Genomic DNA, 16,195 nt, shown 5'->3' on the forward strand with positions numbered 1-16,195 from the left:
ATATACTCCAAAGTCCAGTTCCATCATTTTTCCAAGCTGGCTAGCTGGTTTCATCTCCCAATATGTGAAGTTATAATATCAGTGTAAATTAAACAGAAAATGCAAATTTCCTGATGTTGCTCAGATGTCTGGTTTCAGTGTCTTTACATAAAATGGCTATTTCAGTATAGATGCTTTATTTTATTCCACATGAATTCCACAAATCTTGCTTCAATTTGTGGCCAGGTGAACACTGCAGCCATCTTAGGTCCACGAATCTTCCTTTGTAAAACAAAAACATTTTATTCCGTGAAACATCCCAAGTATAGCAATCAGATGATGTAAAGTAAAATTCAATAGTTCATATTTACTATTATCGTGACACTCTTTGCCCCAGAGAGTTGTGGAGTTCCATCTTTGAACATCTTTAAGGCTGAGACAGACAGAGTTTTGTTCTCTTAGGGAATGAAGTGATATGGGGACCAACCAGCAAAGTGGGAATTGAATTAACTCCATAGAGTCTGGTATTCCATAACTAAGTCACCCTTTATTTACACATGAAGAGTTTTTGACACTGATCCAGCTTCCTTAAAACCAGCTCTCAGAGGAAACAATACCTCTGACACTCCTGGTTATATCTGTCAGCCAGGGCTGCTTAATTGACCCAGGTTAACAGCCGCACTCAGGGAGCTCGTGTTGTGTGAGGTCCACCTGGCTGACCTTGTCACAATGACTGCAGGGATGGAGCCCAATTTCAGCCATGAATGTCTCAGCAAGCTCAACTGACTGTATGATCTTCTCCAGCTCCTATTTCTCATGTTATATTGAAATTTGGCCCAACGTTACAGGCCGCTGATCTTTCACCAGCCTAGTACAGAATAGAAATGTAAAAGGTTCCAAGCAAATTAAGAAAGGGGGTGATGAATTTGTAGTGACAAAAACAGCAAAATAGAAAGTCTATGATAAAGGATAAATCCAGAAATTAAACCAGAGAGCAACAGAGGTCAGGTCCAAAGTGAATGGGATTAATAATGGAAATGAGTAAAGATGTGAAACACATATCTAGAGTAGGTGTGAATAGCAGAATGTGAAAGCAAAAACAAGAGGAAAACAACAGTAAGCCTAATACCTGCAAAAATAAGGGAAGCAAAATGGGGCAGAGATTGTGGTCTGGAATTGTTCAGTTCATTGTTCAGTCTAGAAGACAGTAAGATGCTCAGCAGAATAATGCGGTGCTGTTCCTTGGGGTTATACTGAGACTGGAGTGTTAGCTTTTTCATTTTACCGAAAAGTCTTTTTCATTGTCGTCAGATAAAAGGTGGGACATGTTAGATACAGGAGTGCATATGCTCACACACTGTTGCATAAATTCATAAGATATCGGAGCAGAATAAAGTCATTTGGCCCATCAAGTCTGTTCCACCATTTGATCATGGTGATATGCTCCTCAGCCCCATTTTCTTGCCTTCTCTCCATATCCCTTTAACCCCATTACCAATTTAAAATCTTTCTAACTATCCCTTAAATTTACCCACTGTTCCAGCATCCACCACACTTGTAGTGAATTCCACAGATTCACACCTTTGGTTAGGTGAATTGGCCTTGCTAAATTGTCCATAATGTTCAGGTATGTGGAAGTTAGATGCATTAGTTAGGGGTAAATGTAAAGTAATTGGGTAGGGGAATGGGTTTGGGTGGGATACTCTTCGGAGGATCAGTGTGGACTTGTTGGGCCAACACTCTGGGGATTACATGATTCTATGATTTGGGAGAAGTAGTTTCTCCTCAACTCTGTTTTGAGTTTGCTACCCCTTCTCCTCAGTGCTTGGTAGCAAGGAATTCTAGTGAGTATTACTAGTCAGTCATCGGTCCGGATAAAAATAAAGGAAACTGACTGAAAAAATATACTTCACAATTACTGGCAATGTCCTTTTTTTCAATTTCATACAATTACAGCAGGTAGAATTAATTATTTATTCTTTTACTATTCAGTATCTAAATATTGTCTATGAATCCAATGAATACCCTGTTGGACTCCATTCATAAGAGGAGTTAGATTGGCTCATTTGGGTACCAGATGTTATTGTGATAACCATGAGTCTGTACTTCATATTAAACACCACGAGCTACACTGCAAGTTATTATGTGTGATAAAATACACTGTCACTCACTGAGCTGTTGAAACTATACCACCAGCAATTCTTCCATGAATGGGTCAACACATTATATTCATTGCCAGATAATAGTTAACCTGTCTTCTGGATTTTGATTTATACTACGTTTTCCAATAACTTTTGCTCTGGGATTGGCTGGCCTGACTCTGGTGCTCCTAATGAATGAAGAACACTCTGGACAGGTTGTTTATTTTTATAATGTCAGAGACACAGCAGCACTAGCTGGCATTTGGTGTGGTCATGTCCTGTAATGGACCAGCAGTGTTTCATCAGTTTGTGGTCTGCAGTTTTCCCCATTCCTCGGGGAGACTGGGACAGTTAGAATTAAATACAATGTTGCATGACTTCTAAATGCCACAGGATAGATAGTTACAAACTATACAACTCCAGGACCCCCAGCAGAATACAGAAATATTTCAACTGCAAGTACTCCTTAGGGGAACCATCATGGACATGATGGATCAAATGGCCTTCTTCTGTGCTGTAACAATGCTAGGATTCCAACTGAGCTTGTGAGATGAAGGTAAGTATTTGAGGGGTTTACATTTTTTTTACGATATTTCAGACAGGCAGAAACGATGGGAAAAACTGCAGTTGGAGCCACAGATAGAATATTTTCCCAAACCTAAAGATAATTTCGGAAACTGTCATGAAGCATCTTGAATAATGTCCATCAAATGTTTATGGACTCATTAATCTGCTCACCAATAGCAGAAGCAAAACACTTTATATTCAAATCATCAATTATTTAAATTTTGCAAAATTACAAGCAATGTCTATTTTTCTTGTTGTAGCCTTTTGGTATGTTTCTTAAACAATGGATGGTTGCTATGGCTTTTCCATCTTAAATTTACAGATTTAAGTTTGAATTTATTTCCAAAATCCCATCACTGAAACAGACTGTCACCATGGTAAAGCGTTTGAATTCTGATTGGAGGAATAACATAAGCACTGTCTATCAGATTGAGGTTCAGCTGACATCTATGTGAGTTAACGCTCGAATTCGGAGTGACCCCCAAAGAAAATTCTTCACCTTTCCATCTTTATTTACCTGTTTCTCCCTCATTATCACATTGCCTTCATTTTCATTCTACTGAAGAAAATCCTATTTTCTAAACCTTTGATTGTTTTCTATGTAGAAATGTTCCTATTGAAAATCAAAAGTATAAGACTTTGTTTAAAATCTACATTTATCTTTTAATTTCCTAAGGTCTGAACTGTGAAGTTGAAATAAATGAATGTGAATCTAACCCCTGTCAGCATGGTGGTACGTGTAGAGACAACATTGCATTCTATGACTGTTTATGTGCTCCTGGTTATGAGGGAGTTGACTGCGAGACAGATATTGACGAATGTGCCAGCAATCCATGTATCAACCGAGGAACATGCAAGGACATGATCAATGGGTAAGGAACACATTGCATTGCTTCCTTATCACAGCATTGACACTAATGATTTTACTTTCTTACAAAACAGGTGGACCTCATAGGACGGTCATTCTAACGTGCATTAAGGTCATCGCAAATCCATTATTGTGTCACACCTGGATCTGGTTTGAGTTGAAGAAAAGTCAGTCAGTGGTACAGATAGAAAGTTTGTGAAAAGCAAGATGAATCCTCTGAAGGAAAGAGAAAAGAATGTTGATAATTCTGAAGAAAACAAACATTTGGATTCATCCACAAACTATCTAGAAATAGCTTTGACACCCTCAATGACAAAGATAATTTTAGACTAATAATTTGTTTGCAGTGACTTATTACCAACAACCAGCCTGGAATTATTTAGAAATATTTCTGCTTATATTTTATTATTCCAATTTTGATTTTTGTCTTTAAAGTTTTGACTGATTAGCTACAGAAATAGAAACATCTCAGAGGAAACAAAACCTGGAAACCTTCTTAAAACTGATTGAGGTGGAAATAAAAATGAATAATTCTTTACACATAATATAAGTTAAGGAAATCAGGAAACACAAAGCTAGGGCAGAATGGGATGCATGGAATCTCACGGGGGTTTGTGCTGGGTGCTTAAAGTTTGCATCATCAAGATTTAGATGCGGGGATCAACTGATAGTAAATGAAGGTGACACAAAGATAGATAGGAAAGTAGGTTGTGAAGAGAACACTAAGTGTTTGCAAAAGGGCATGGATAGAATGAATGAGTGGCCAAAATCTGGCATACAATGTGAAAAATGAGAAGTTGTTTACTTTGACAGGAAGAACAAAACAGCAGAGAATTACCCCAACAAAGAATGGCTATGGAAACTTGAAAGGTTCGAATGCATGAGTCACCAAATGTTAATATGTTGGTAAAGCATGTAATCAAGGAGGCCAATGGGATGTTATCCTTTATTATGGAGATAAAAGTAATTTGTTATTGATCAGTTTTAGAGAGTATGGGTGAGATGGGACCTTGATGTGTAGTTTTGGTCTCCTTATTTAAGAAAGAATGTAAATATATTAGAGACAATTCAGAGGAGATTGATACTTGGAATGAATAGGTTGCCTTATTGGTTGGTTGGACTGGGCTTGTTTCTGGAGCTTAGAAGTGTAGAACATGATTAAATTGAAGTGTGTAAGATCCTGAATGGGGTTCGTGAAAAAGATGTTTCTTCTTGTGGAATAATGAGGAACTGGAGTACAATGAGTTATAACTTGAGGTTGCTCCTTTAGAGCAGAGATGAGAATTTCTTTGTCCCTCAGAGGGATGTGTGACTCTGGACTGTGGTGGCAGGAAGACCATTGAAAAGTTTTAAGGCAGAGGTGAATAGATTCTCCTTATGCAATGGAATCAAAGGTTAGCAGGTGTGGATGGGAATGTGGCGTTGAAAATACAACCATATCAGCCATAATCATATTGAATAGCAGAGCAGGCTCAAGGGACTGAGTGGCCTACTCAGCGCCTATTTTGTGTGTGTGTATTTTGTATGTGGGCCACAAGTGACAGTAGTAGAGAGGCACTGTTTTAGCATGTTCCATCTTTAAAATGAACAGGATCAGTCGTAATGCAGCAATGGCTTTTGAGAATTCTGTAAATAACCAGGATTTGTGAAGCAGCAATATGGGACTTGAAGAAAAAAATCTCATACATAAAGAAAGCAATGATTTACTTTCAGTTACATCATCAAGTGTGGATTTTTTTGAAATTTGGGATCTAAACTACAAACCTGAGCAGAATAAGTCCTGGAATAATGTACGATGCCTGAGCCAAAAGAACAGACAGAATAAGATTGCCCTGGACATGACCGCCTCAGAGATTCTCAAGAGCAGCATTGTGGGACTGTGATGCTGTCTTTTCTCCCTCTGGAGTATGTCTTCCTGCTCATCAGGTGGGGAACAGCATGATGGAGCATCTACCCCGTCAACCCCCCTCATGGTTCTTAGTGATTGTATATTACCTTGAAATGGTACTTTACACGGGGTAAGATTTCGGGTTCTTAACAAGAACCGTGTCAGCTATTCTACGCATCTTTTTTATCTTTGTATCGGCAAGTGATTGAGAGTTATGCTGCACTTTTGAATCTATTTTGGAAGATTCGGATATGACCATTTTTTTGCATGTAAGGAAGATCAGGGAAATTCCCTTCCCGCCTTTGTTACACTGCCGTACATGGGCAGTGTAGTGATGCAGGGAATACAATTTCTCTCACTGCACTGATGCTAACAACAGTTTGTATTTATGCATTTCTCATCAGATCAAGGAATTAACTATTTCAAAGTTCCTAACATGCAGAAAAAAAAAATGCTTTGGGACGAAAAAGGAGGAACTCTACGAGGGCATTCTAAAAACATAATCAAACTATTCCAGCATCCGCAGTAATTTGCTTTTATCTTCTACATGTATTAAGTAAGAGGTTTTGGGAATAAGGCATTACTCAGCCTCAGATTAATTCATAGAATCCCTACACTGCAGAAACAGGTCCTTCGGCCCAACAAGTCCACACTGACCCTCCAACGCAATTCCCATCCAAACCCATTCCCCTATTGAACTACTCTATATTTACCCCTAACTAACACATCCCTGAACACTATGGGCAATTTAGCATAGCCAATTCGCCTAACCTGCACATTTTTGGATTATGGGAGGAAACCGGAGCACCCAGAGGAAACCCATGCAGACACTGGGAGAATGTACAAACCACACAGACAGTTGTCAGATGCTGGAATCGAACCTTGGTCCCTGGCACTGCGAGGCAGCAATGCTAATCACTGAGCTACTGTGCTGCACAGTGTGGGAAGAGATGTACAGACAGAGCTAAAAAAAATCAAGTAGAGTGTGGCAACTTCATGAAAATATTTAAAAATGAAGTTAACAATACTCAAATATCTTTTCTTGCTCATAATAGTTGTAAGACATTTTGTGCAGAGAGAGTCTAGAATGTAATTAGAAATTCATTGACGTCAGTTCTCGAAGTAAAGAAGTTATGAGCTAGGATTTCAGTACTGTTGGAGAGAGATGAAAAAATAAGCAGCAAGCTTCCAGAGATGGAAGAAAGAAGTCTAGGTGAGTGGCTATAATAGTTAAGTAAGTTGTTAATGATATGTTTGGGGTTTTCACAAGTCAGTTTTGTTGATGTTGAGCTAACAGCTATTTTGATGATACCCCGTTCTCCAACTGCCATTGGACTGACAAGTTTGCTCTGGTTAAACCTGATGTACAACAGGTGATCAGAAAGAATATATCAGACTCAGGATAAAAAGTTGTGGTTGAGCATTAGATTCAGTTTTGTCTGATACCTGTGAACGCATTGGTGAGGCTTCCACCGCCAACATATTAAAAATTAAATGGATGATGTTCTGGATGCACCTATAGTTAATGAACAGCACAAATATGAACGAAACAGCGAGAAGAGACTGTCATAAACATGAACAAAAAAACAAATTGGACTGCTCAACAACAAGATTAGTAGAGAGCTTATGAAGAAGGGTGATTTAGAACATAGAACATAGAACAATACAGCACAGAACAGGCCCTTCGGCCCACGATGTTGTGCCGAATATTTGTCCTAGCTTAAGCACCTATCCATGTACCTATCCAATTGCCACTTAAAGGTCACCAATGATTCTGACTCTACCACTCCCACAGGCAGCGCATTCCATGCCCCCACCACTCACACCTGACACCCCCTATACTTTCCACCCTTCACCTTAAATTTATGTCCAATTGTAACACTCTGTTGCACCCGAAGAAAAAGTTTCTGACTGTCGACTCAATCTATTCCTCTGATCATCTCATAAACCTCTATCAAGTCACCCCTCAACTTTTGCCGTTCCAACGAGAAAAGGCCTAGCACTCTCAACCTATCCTCGTACGACCTATTCTCCATTCCAGGCAACATCCTGGTAAATCTTCTCTGCACCCTCTCCAAAGCTTCCACATCTTTCCTAAAGTGAGGCGACCAGAACTGCACACAGTACTCCAAATGTGGCCTTACCAAGGTCCTGTACAGCTGCAACATCACCTCACGACTCTTGAATTCAATCCCTCTGCTAATGAACACTAAAGGTTCGGGCTGCAGAATCCATCACTCAGAATATCTTTGGTGTCTTTGTCCAAGATTATCTTGATGCTGTCAGCCAAATGGAAAGACTTAAACAATTTCCACTATTAAACATAAATCTGTAGTTGATAGTAATCTTGAGTTGAAAGGCATTTAGAAACCAGTTGGGTTTATAAAAAAAAAGTGGAAGAGGGACATTTTGTGGACCAATGATGTTGTTTGAAAAAAGCATGCCATAGTAAATACAGTGTCACTTTAAAAATTGCAACTTCATAAACAAAATTAGTTGTGAAATCTGTTCAGATTTGCCAAACAACAACCGTATAGAATACATGCATTTCCTGCCATATCAACTGAAAATCTCAGTTGAAACAGTCTCCTTAAAATGCAATAGTTTACAAGTACTCCCTTGTCTGATTGATAGAATCACTATATAACACATTGAAGACATGATGGTTTTGAGTGCAGCAATCCAATTAGTCCCACATCCCTGCTCTTCACCTGGAGCCCTACAATATTTTCTTGAGATGTGTGTCCAATGTCCTTTCGAATTCATTCACATGTAAGTCACTATGGTCCTCACAGGTAGCAAGTTCCACAACATTGCCACTAGTTACAAAGAAATAATTGCTCGCACCTCCCATCTCACTTTCCCAAAGCATTGAACTTGCATCTCCTAGCCCTTGTACCATCAGCTCTTGGGGGAAAAAAGACTTCTTTTTATCTCACCTGTTAAACCAGGCATAATCTCACATACCTAACAGACTAAATTTGCAATCATGGTGATGCTCACTGCTAGACTTGATAAAAGCAACCACAAAGCTTCCACAGTTTCTGGCCTGCATTTCCTCCTTTCTCAGTGGGAGTTCCATCTGGTTTTAAGTAAAGCAGATGTCTTGGCATGTGACAGCAATGATGTCAGCAAGCAGGTCAACAGCCAATCATACTGAAGTATTCACACAGCAAATCAGGAAGTTAAAAGCACTTACATACTTCACCTTTAAGTAAAATTTTCATCGAGAAAAATAAGTAATGATCAGATTGACATAGGAGCCAAAATAAGGATAAACTTGTAAAAGTGAGCTGAGAAAACTGTGAAACTTTATTATAATGAAATTTGATATACAGGCCGATGCCCATAAGCACGGATCCGGTTTCCCTGGTTTCAGTTACCTGCGGTTTACTGCAGCCTGAACATATTACAGAGAACATTCCAAAACTAGGGCCCAAGAGGCTGCCAGGAAGGTACGTTTCCCATTTAAATGAATGAGTTCACCCCTACCTGCAGTTTCAGGCTTCCGTAGTAGGTCTTGGAATGTGCTCCCGTGGGTACGGGGAGCGGGGACCTACTATACTATAGATATAAAATTAGTCCCTTTGGGGCAACACGGTGGCTCAGTGGTTAGCACTGCTACCTCACAGCGCCAGGGACCTGTGTTCGATTCCAGCCTCAGGTGACTGGGTGGAGTTTGCATATTCTCCCCGTGTCTGCATGGGTTTCCTCCGGGTGCTCTGGTTTCCTCTCAATCCAAAGATGTGCAGGTTAGATGAATTGCCTATAGTGTTCAGGGATGTGGAGGTCATTAGTCAGGGGAAAATATAGAGTAGGGGGATGTGTCTGGTGGGTTATTCTTCGGAGGGTCGGTGTGGACTTGTTGGGCTGAAGGGCCTGTTTCCACACTGTAGGGGATTCAATGATATTGTGTGCAGTGAGATGGTTTAGCAGTAATCATGAAGTACACATTTGACAATGTGCAACTTTTTCCAAAAGGTTTTACAGCAAGACCAAGCATAAGAATGGAAGCTCTCATCAATTTTCCATTGAATGCAGTTTACAGGTGCCTAAACGACTGTGGAACAACTGAAAGCAATTTCTGGATTTCCACATTTTTCTGTGCATATGCATATTCCAAACGTTGCTGTCTCTTTCAATGGTGTAATTATCTTGAAAGTTGATTGTTATACCATTATAATAACCATTGTTACCATTATAAAATGTAGACCAATGTGTTTCCATTTTTGATGCCTCCAAAATGTAGGATCTGAGATCCCAGACCTATTGTTATATCTGCATCAAAACAATTACAGCATTCACTCAGCAAACCAGAGGCGGCGAAGGATTTGGGAATAACAACTAAAATTGCACCTCTAGTTTTCTGCCCAAATCTGAACTTTAACCATGGCATTGAGAAAGTCAGCAGCTAGTTCCCAAAAGTAAGAAAGGGAGAGTTAGAAAGAGGGTTGCTCTAATACATCATGTTGTAGTTGGCTAAAGTCATGCAGTCCAATGAACAGATCACTTACTTGAACTATTGATTATTGAAATCTCTGTAGAATTAAGGGAAGGCAATTGAATTTAAAATGGGAAAAGAAATGAGAAAGCCCAGCAATTTGTCATATCTTGACTTTTCAATTGGTGTTTTAATTTCTACCCCTAGGTGGCAGCACAGTTTGCAACTGACAATATTCGCACCTTGCAGTGAACTGTTTTGATGTGCTCAGGGGTATAGCAAACTAATACAAGTTATAAGCTGACAAATGAAATAAAACAGAGTGTCTTACAGCATTCCTCCAACTAATTTTCTCCATTAAAACTTACTGTAATGGTTGACTATTGATTAAAGTACATGGCAAAAGGACAAAACCGGTTACTGGCTTCTGACCCACAAGTAGAAAAACATAAGAAGAAAGTTGCAATTATTACCAATATAACAGGAAGACTTTGGAAAGTTGCTACTTGTCACAACATATTGAAATAAGCTAGTACCAAAAATAGAAGTTACTAGGAAATCCACACCATGCTTTGGTGTTGATAACATGTAGAATGACAGGTAATCTTCCACATTACTTGATTTTTAAAAATATTTGTGGAACTGTTTTAGTCAAAATTGTTCAAGGTTTACTTGTTGATTTCCTAAATGTTTGGACACAGTGACATAGTTCTTGCAAAAACAATTCATGGATCATGTGTGAGCTCTCTTCCTGGCAAAAATAATGCAAGACTGTTTTCCTATTCCAAGTTTAATAATTTAATTTCATATGTATTCAAGTGTAAATTAAGGACAGTGAAATATATGTATATATAAATATGCAGTCAAAGAAAATCAACACAAGTTGAATTATTCTGCATTAATGAGTCAACATTTGTCTCCTATGGATCTATTAATTCCCATGTGACCAAATTTGAAATCTTTCTCCTCAAGAACTGGGTAAAGGAGAACTTCTATTGTTCATGGCACCTTTAGTCTTCAGAGCCAAATGGATAAGATGAGGTGAAGATTGGCCAGAGGATCAGCTATTGCTGTTTCCACTGAGAGTTACGAGGATAAGAGAGCACATTCATTGATCAAGTAGAAATTACCTGATAAGAAAAAATAACAAAGAACTGTGGATCCTGGAAATAAATACAGAAATTGCTGGGTAAACTCAACAGCTTCTGTGGAGAGAAAGCAGAGTCAACATTTCAGGTCTCGTGACCCTAGTTCAGAACTGATTGCAGCTAGGAAAACATTGGTGTATATGGGGTAGAGGGGAGAAGCAAACAGCAGGTGGAATGAAGCTCAAGGAGAACAATAGTTAGGCAGACAAAGGAATGGATAGAGGTCAGCCTGGGTAAATCAATAGCTGCTAATGGGGACCAATAGTGACAGACATTGGGTCAGTTGTAGTAGCAGCCTATGTGTTGGCAAGGCCTGGTGTGTGAGGGTTGTGGTAAGGAAATGGGAGAAGAATTGTATCATTTTGCATTACCTAACCTCTTAGGAGAGAAAGCAGTGCATAATTACAGTCAAAACAGCTTGAGATTGGATCCTCAATGAAATTACATTTGTGTTGACTGATGTGGATATCATCACATGATTGTGCCATTTATTTCATCAATATATACCATTCTTGACTGATCACATACATCCTATATGTATCCACATATCTGTGGGTGAAATTACACTCTGGGGCAATATTTTCATTCGGCAGGATGACTGTTCATCTTTCAAACACTACTATTTTATTTTCAAAAGCGATTTGTTCTGTAATGTCCTAACATAAAGTCACAGACCATTTTAATGTAGAAAATCTTTGAAAACGCTGCTTGGAACTTTGCTTTGGAATAATTATAATGCACTGCTAAACATGAGATATATGATGGATAATTTCTTCCAAATGTTCCCCTGCTGTAATTTACTGACAGTTCCCTCAAGTTGGCTCAAAGTTGGTTTTATTTACCTCCGGGGAATAAGTAATATTAACTCACTATAGCAATTTCACAAAGAGGTTTAGTAATGCATTATAAAAAGTGTTGTGGATTTTAAATTGTGTGCAGTTAAATATTCCGCAACACTCTTCACATTATTCATGAGTCAAAATGTCAATGAAGGGCCTACTTTCAGACCTGTGCCAAGAAGCAGTAAGCTGGTGACAGAGGTAATTGGCTCATATGCTTCACCATACTGTTTCCTTTATTGGTGGATCTTGATGAGGGGAACTCAAAATATGAATATGAAGCTGTGACAAAGTGCAAGAGGTCACTGAGATACTGTGGCCAAAAGATCAGCGTTCTTTCATAAGGAATAAAATCAATTGCTCGCCTCAACATGACCTGCCATCATCATTTAAAGTATATGTCCCTTCACTTTATTTACTGAAATAGAGTTAATACTCACATGCTCCACTTTGTTCCTGTAGTTACATGTGCGACTGCACTGAAACAGGATTTATGGGCACAAACTGCGAGATAGATATTCCGGAGTGTGCATCCAATCCATGTGTTAACAATGGGACGTGTCTGGAAGGAGTGAAGAGTTACACTTGTCTCTGCTGGGCTGGTGAGTTTGTCACTAACAGAGGAACAAGAGGGAGGGAGGTGCTGGGGAATATTAAACCCACCCTACACTGACTCAAATTCTCCCAGAAAGCTAACATCATTGTTACCTTGCCAACTATCTACAGAGATTATTCTGTAAAAGCCACTGTTAAAATTGTAGATTGACCAGCATCTTTGTTAACTGTCATACAATTAATTTGCTTTTTGATTTTTTTGTCTATCTCAGCCTTGAACATACTTAATAACCTCACCTCAACAGTTCTCTGTGGTAAAGCATTCCACAGATTCACTATCCTCTGAGAACAAGTTCCTCCTCATCATTGAGGAGGATCAGATGTTTTGACTTGAGAAATGCTCTAATTGGAATCACAGTTCCAAACAAGCTTTCTTTTAACTTTTACACCTTAGCCTTAGATCATAGGATCCGTATAGTGTGGAAGGAGGCCATTCAGCCCATCATACCCACACCAACCATCCAAAGAACATCCCATCCAATCCCTGTAACTCTGCATTTTCCATGGCTAACACACTTAGCCTCCATATCCCTGAAACTATGGGCAAATTAACATAGCCAATTCACCTGACCTGCACATCTTTGGACTGTGGGAGGAAACCAAAGCACCCGGAGGAAACCCACGCAGACATGGGGAGAATCTTCAAACTATACGCCGTCACCCAAGGGTGGAATTGAACCCAGGTCCCTCGTGCTGTGAGGCAGCAGTGCTAACCACTGAGCCACCGTGCTATCCACCTTGGAGCAGAAGGATTTGAAGGCTGGTTAACAACATGAGGCCACAATCTGAATGCACTTTCTAGAGCTGCAGCCATCTTTATATGAGCCAATAATGTGATGAGCTCTATATGTTGAAGGGACGACCCATTGAAATGTGTATCACACTGAATGTCAACCTGGAGCTCAGGGTCTGCTTGCCATGACCATCTGGATGGGGTTGAAACTCTACATTTTGTGCTACTATTAATACAAAGATGTGTTCCCATCAAGAGTTGGTATAAGTTGCCAACTGTAGGATGTGATGGTTTTCAAACTAACTTTCTCTTTAGGATGAACAGAAAATGCTAAAGCAAAACAAATTCATCAGCATCCGATCAGATAAAAGACAGTGACATATGATCTGTAATGCAGAAAAGTTGTTTCCCTTTTTGGGAGAGTCTAAGATCAGAGCGCACAATCTCAGAATGAGGGGTGGCACATTTGAGACAATGATGAGGAGGAACTTCTCTGAGGATAGTGAATCTGTGGAATTGTCTTATCACAGAGAACTGTTGAGGTTAGGTCATTAAGTATGTTCAGGGCTGAGATAGACACAGATTTTTAATCAGTAAGAGAATTGAGGGTTATTGGGAAAAGGCAGAAAAGTGAAATTGAGGGTTATCAGATCAGCCATTGTCTCATTAAATGGCAGACCAGACACAATGGCCTGATTGGACTGCTTCTATGCCTTATGGTTAATTTGAGATTTAGCCTCCCTTTACTTGGGAGCAAAGAATCATTCAGGAAACAATTGATGTTCTTTCTGCACCCATGAATTAAGATGGTAAAACTGTCCAGTGATTCGGTACTGTTTTGACATCAGGAAGGTAGCTGAATAATTTAAAAAAAGGTTTCTCGGATGGCCTTGTGGACACAAATATTCTGTGAATTATTCCATTCTTTTAGAATCTATTACAAGGGAACCATGTGACTGAGCACTTAACAAACCACGAGATGGCCAAAGCGTGGCATGGTGCAGTGATTGGCACTGCTGCCTCACACCACCAGGGACCTGAGTTCAATTCCAGCCTTGGATGACTGCCTGTGTGGGAGTTTGCATATTTCCCCCGAGTGTGTGGGTTTCCTCCGGGTGCTCCGGTTTCCTCCCACAGTCCAAAGATGTGCAGGTTGGGTGGATCGGCCATGGGAAATGTAGAGATAGGGTGTGCGCGTGGGTGGGATGTGCTATGGAGGGTCGGTGCAGACTCGATGAACTGAATGACTTCTTTCCTCGCTTGAGGGATTCCATGACCAGACCTGTAAGGCACAAGTCATCATTAGTTACCTACTCCAAAAAAAAACCAGGTTTGTTAATGTGTGAAGAACATGCCTATGGTGACCACACTGTCTCCCTTTAAAGCTGTCAGGCTTGGTGAACTAAGAATTAAAAGTAAGAGTGCTAGAGACAAAGATGTGAAGCCTTCTAGAATCAAGGAAAGTAGGTGGAGTTAAGATATAGATAAGCCATGAACTACCTGTGAGTTTGCTCAGGCGCGGGGGTTTGTCTGATCTTATTATGTTTTTCTACTGTCACAGTGGCTTCATATTTAAGCACTTCTGAAGATGTGAATTTGAAGGATTATGGATGCCCAGATTGTGTTTTTTTAAAGGAGTCAATGAAAGGATACTGAATATTTTTTAAGCAAGACATTTCTTGCAAATCACATGTCTTGCAATAACTGCTGATGCCTGTGTCTGGGTTTATGACCATCAGCTTGCACCTTCTGATTTAGTTAGTGACCAGCCTGGAGAGGGAAAAGAGCTTCCCAACTCAGATCTCCAGTTTCTGAGGTAACCTCTTGTTGTGGGTCCAATCTGGCACCTTTATTCCCCCTTCTATTCTAGTCTTCCACGTCTTTTCTCTACCCATCTCTAATTGTGCATTTTGATTCCTGGATGTCTCTCACGGAGCATTATGTGGCCTGGGCTGGGATCTTCCTGTGTTCATGTCATTGCATCAAATGTAAAGTTAACCTGCACTTCACTTCAGAAATTGTGAGGCAGGAACCAGTCCTCAGACTGTGCTGCTTGGTCATCTCACTGGTCTAAAGGAAAGCAAAGCTCACTCCCTGCTTTGGTTCTAGGCACCTGGAGACAGGGTAGTGGAGAGGAGGGCACCAGAGCCAGCCATCCTGGACCCAAGCTGCAGTCTGGGACAGTGTGGTCTCCTAGCTGAAGTGGGACTCCCGGCAGTGCAGGGAAAAGGTCAGTGACCTTCTACTCTCCGCAGGGGCAAGTGCTGCTATTTTCTCTCTGCTACCTCACACTCACAGGGCCATCCCACACTCAAACTCTGTCTCTGTACAAAGCTCTCATCATGGTTCGAGGGTGACAGCTCTCACTATTGCACACAACATATCCAAGCAACAGCTCTCACCCACCTCATCCTCCTGCTCTTTGACCTTCCTCCTCAGTCAGTGGGAACACCTTAGAGCCTCACCACTACCTGCCCACCCCTCACTCACCTTATTGCCACAGATTGACATCTCCACAGCACCCTGACAGACCTGCCTGCAATTCCTGGACTGACTGCATCCATTTGACCTACAGAGTGACCCTGTGCCAATCCCAGACACAGATCCCCAGATTCAGAGAGCATCGAGTGGTTGACTGATTGTTACCAACCCCTTGGACGAAAATAGGACATGTTCCTTCATAGAGTGTGACAGTCCACCCCTGACTGACTACAGCCCCTCCAACTGATCACAGCCCCTCCAACTGACCACAGCCCCCCAGCTGACCACTGCCCCTCCAACTGATCACAGCCCTTCCAACTGACCACAGCATCCCCAACTGATCACAGCCCTTCCAACTGACCACAGCATCCCCAACTGATCACAGCCCCTCCAACTGACCACAGCCCCTCAGCTGACCACTGCCCCTCCAACTGACCACAGCCCCTCCAGCTGACTACTGCCCCTCCAACTGATCACAGCACCCCCAACTGACCC

At 40.7% G+C, this 16,195-nt stretch overlaps 1 protein-coding gene across 2 annotated transcripts in view; it reads left to right on the top strand.

Annotated features, from left to right (window-relative positions):
- Window positions 1–16,195, top strand: part of LOC122564827 (protein crumbs homolog 1-like) — a 176,087-nt gene that overhangs the window by 89,395 nt on the left and 70,497 nt on the right. For both annotated transcript variants that reach the window (XM_043720129.1, XM_043720130.1), the window contains 2 exons: window positions 3,364–3,559; window positions 12,334–12,473. In XM_043720129.1, coding sequence (XP_043576064.1) covers window positions 3,364–3,559; window positions 12,334–12,473 — 336 coding nt within the window. The remainder of the gene's footprint in view (window positions 1–3,363; window positions 3,560–12,333; window positions 12,474–16,195) is intronic.

The sequence above is a fragment of the Chiloscyllium plagiosum genome, chromosome 30 (genome assembly GCF_004010195.1).
Source record: "Chiloscyllium plagiosum isolate BGI_BamShark_2017 chromosome 30, ASM401019v2, whole genome shotgun sequence".
NCBI classification, from domain to species: Eukaryota; Metazoa; Chordata; class Chondrichthyes; order Orectolobiformes; family Hemiscylliidae; genus Chiloscyllium; species Chiloscyllium plagiosum.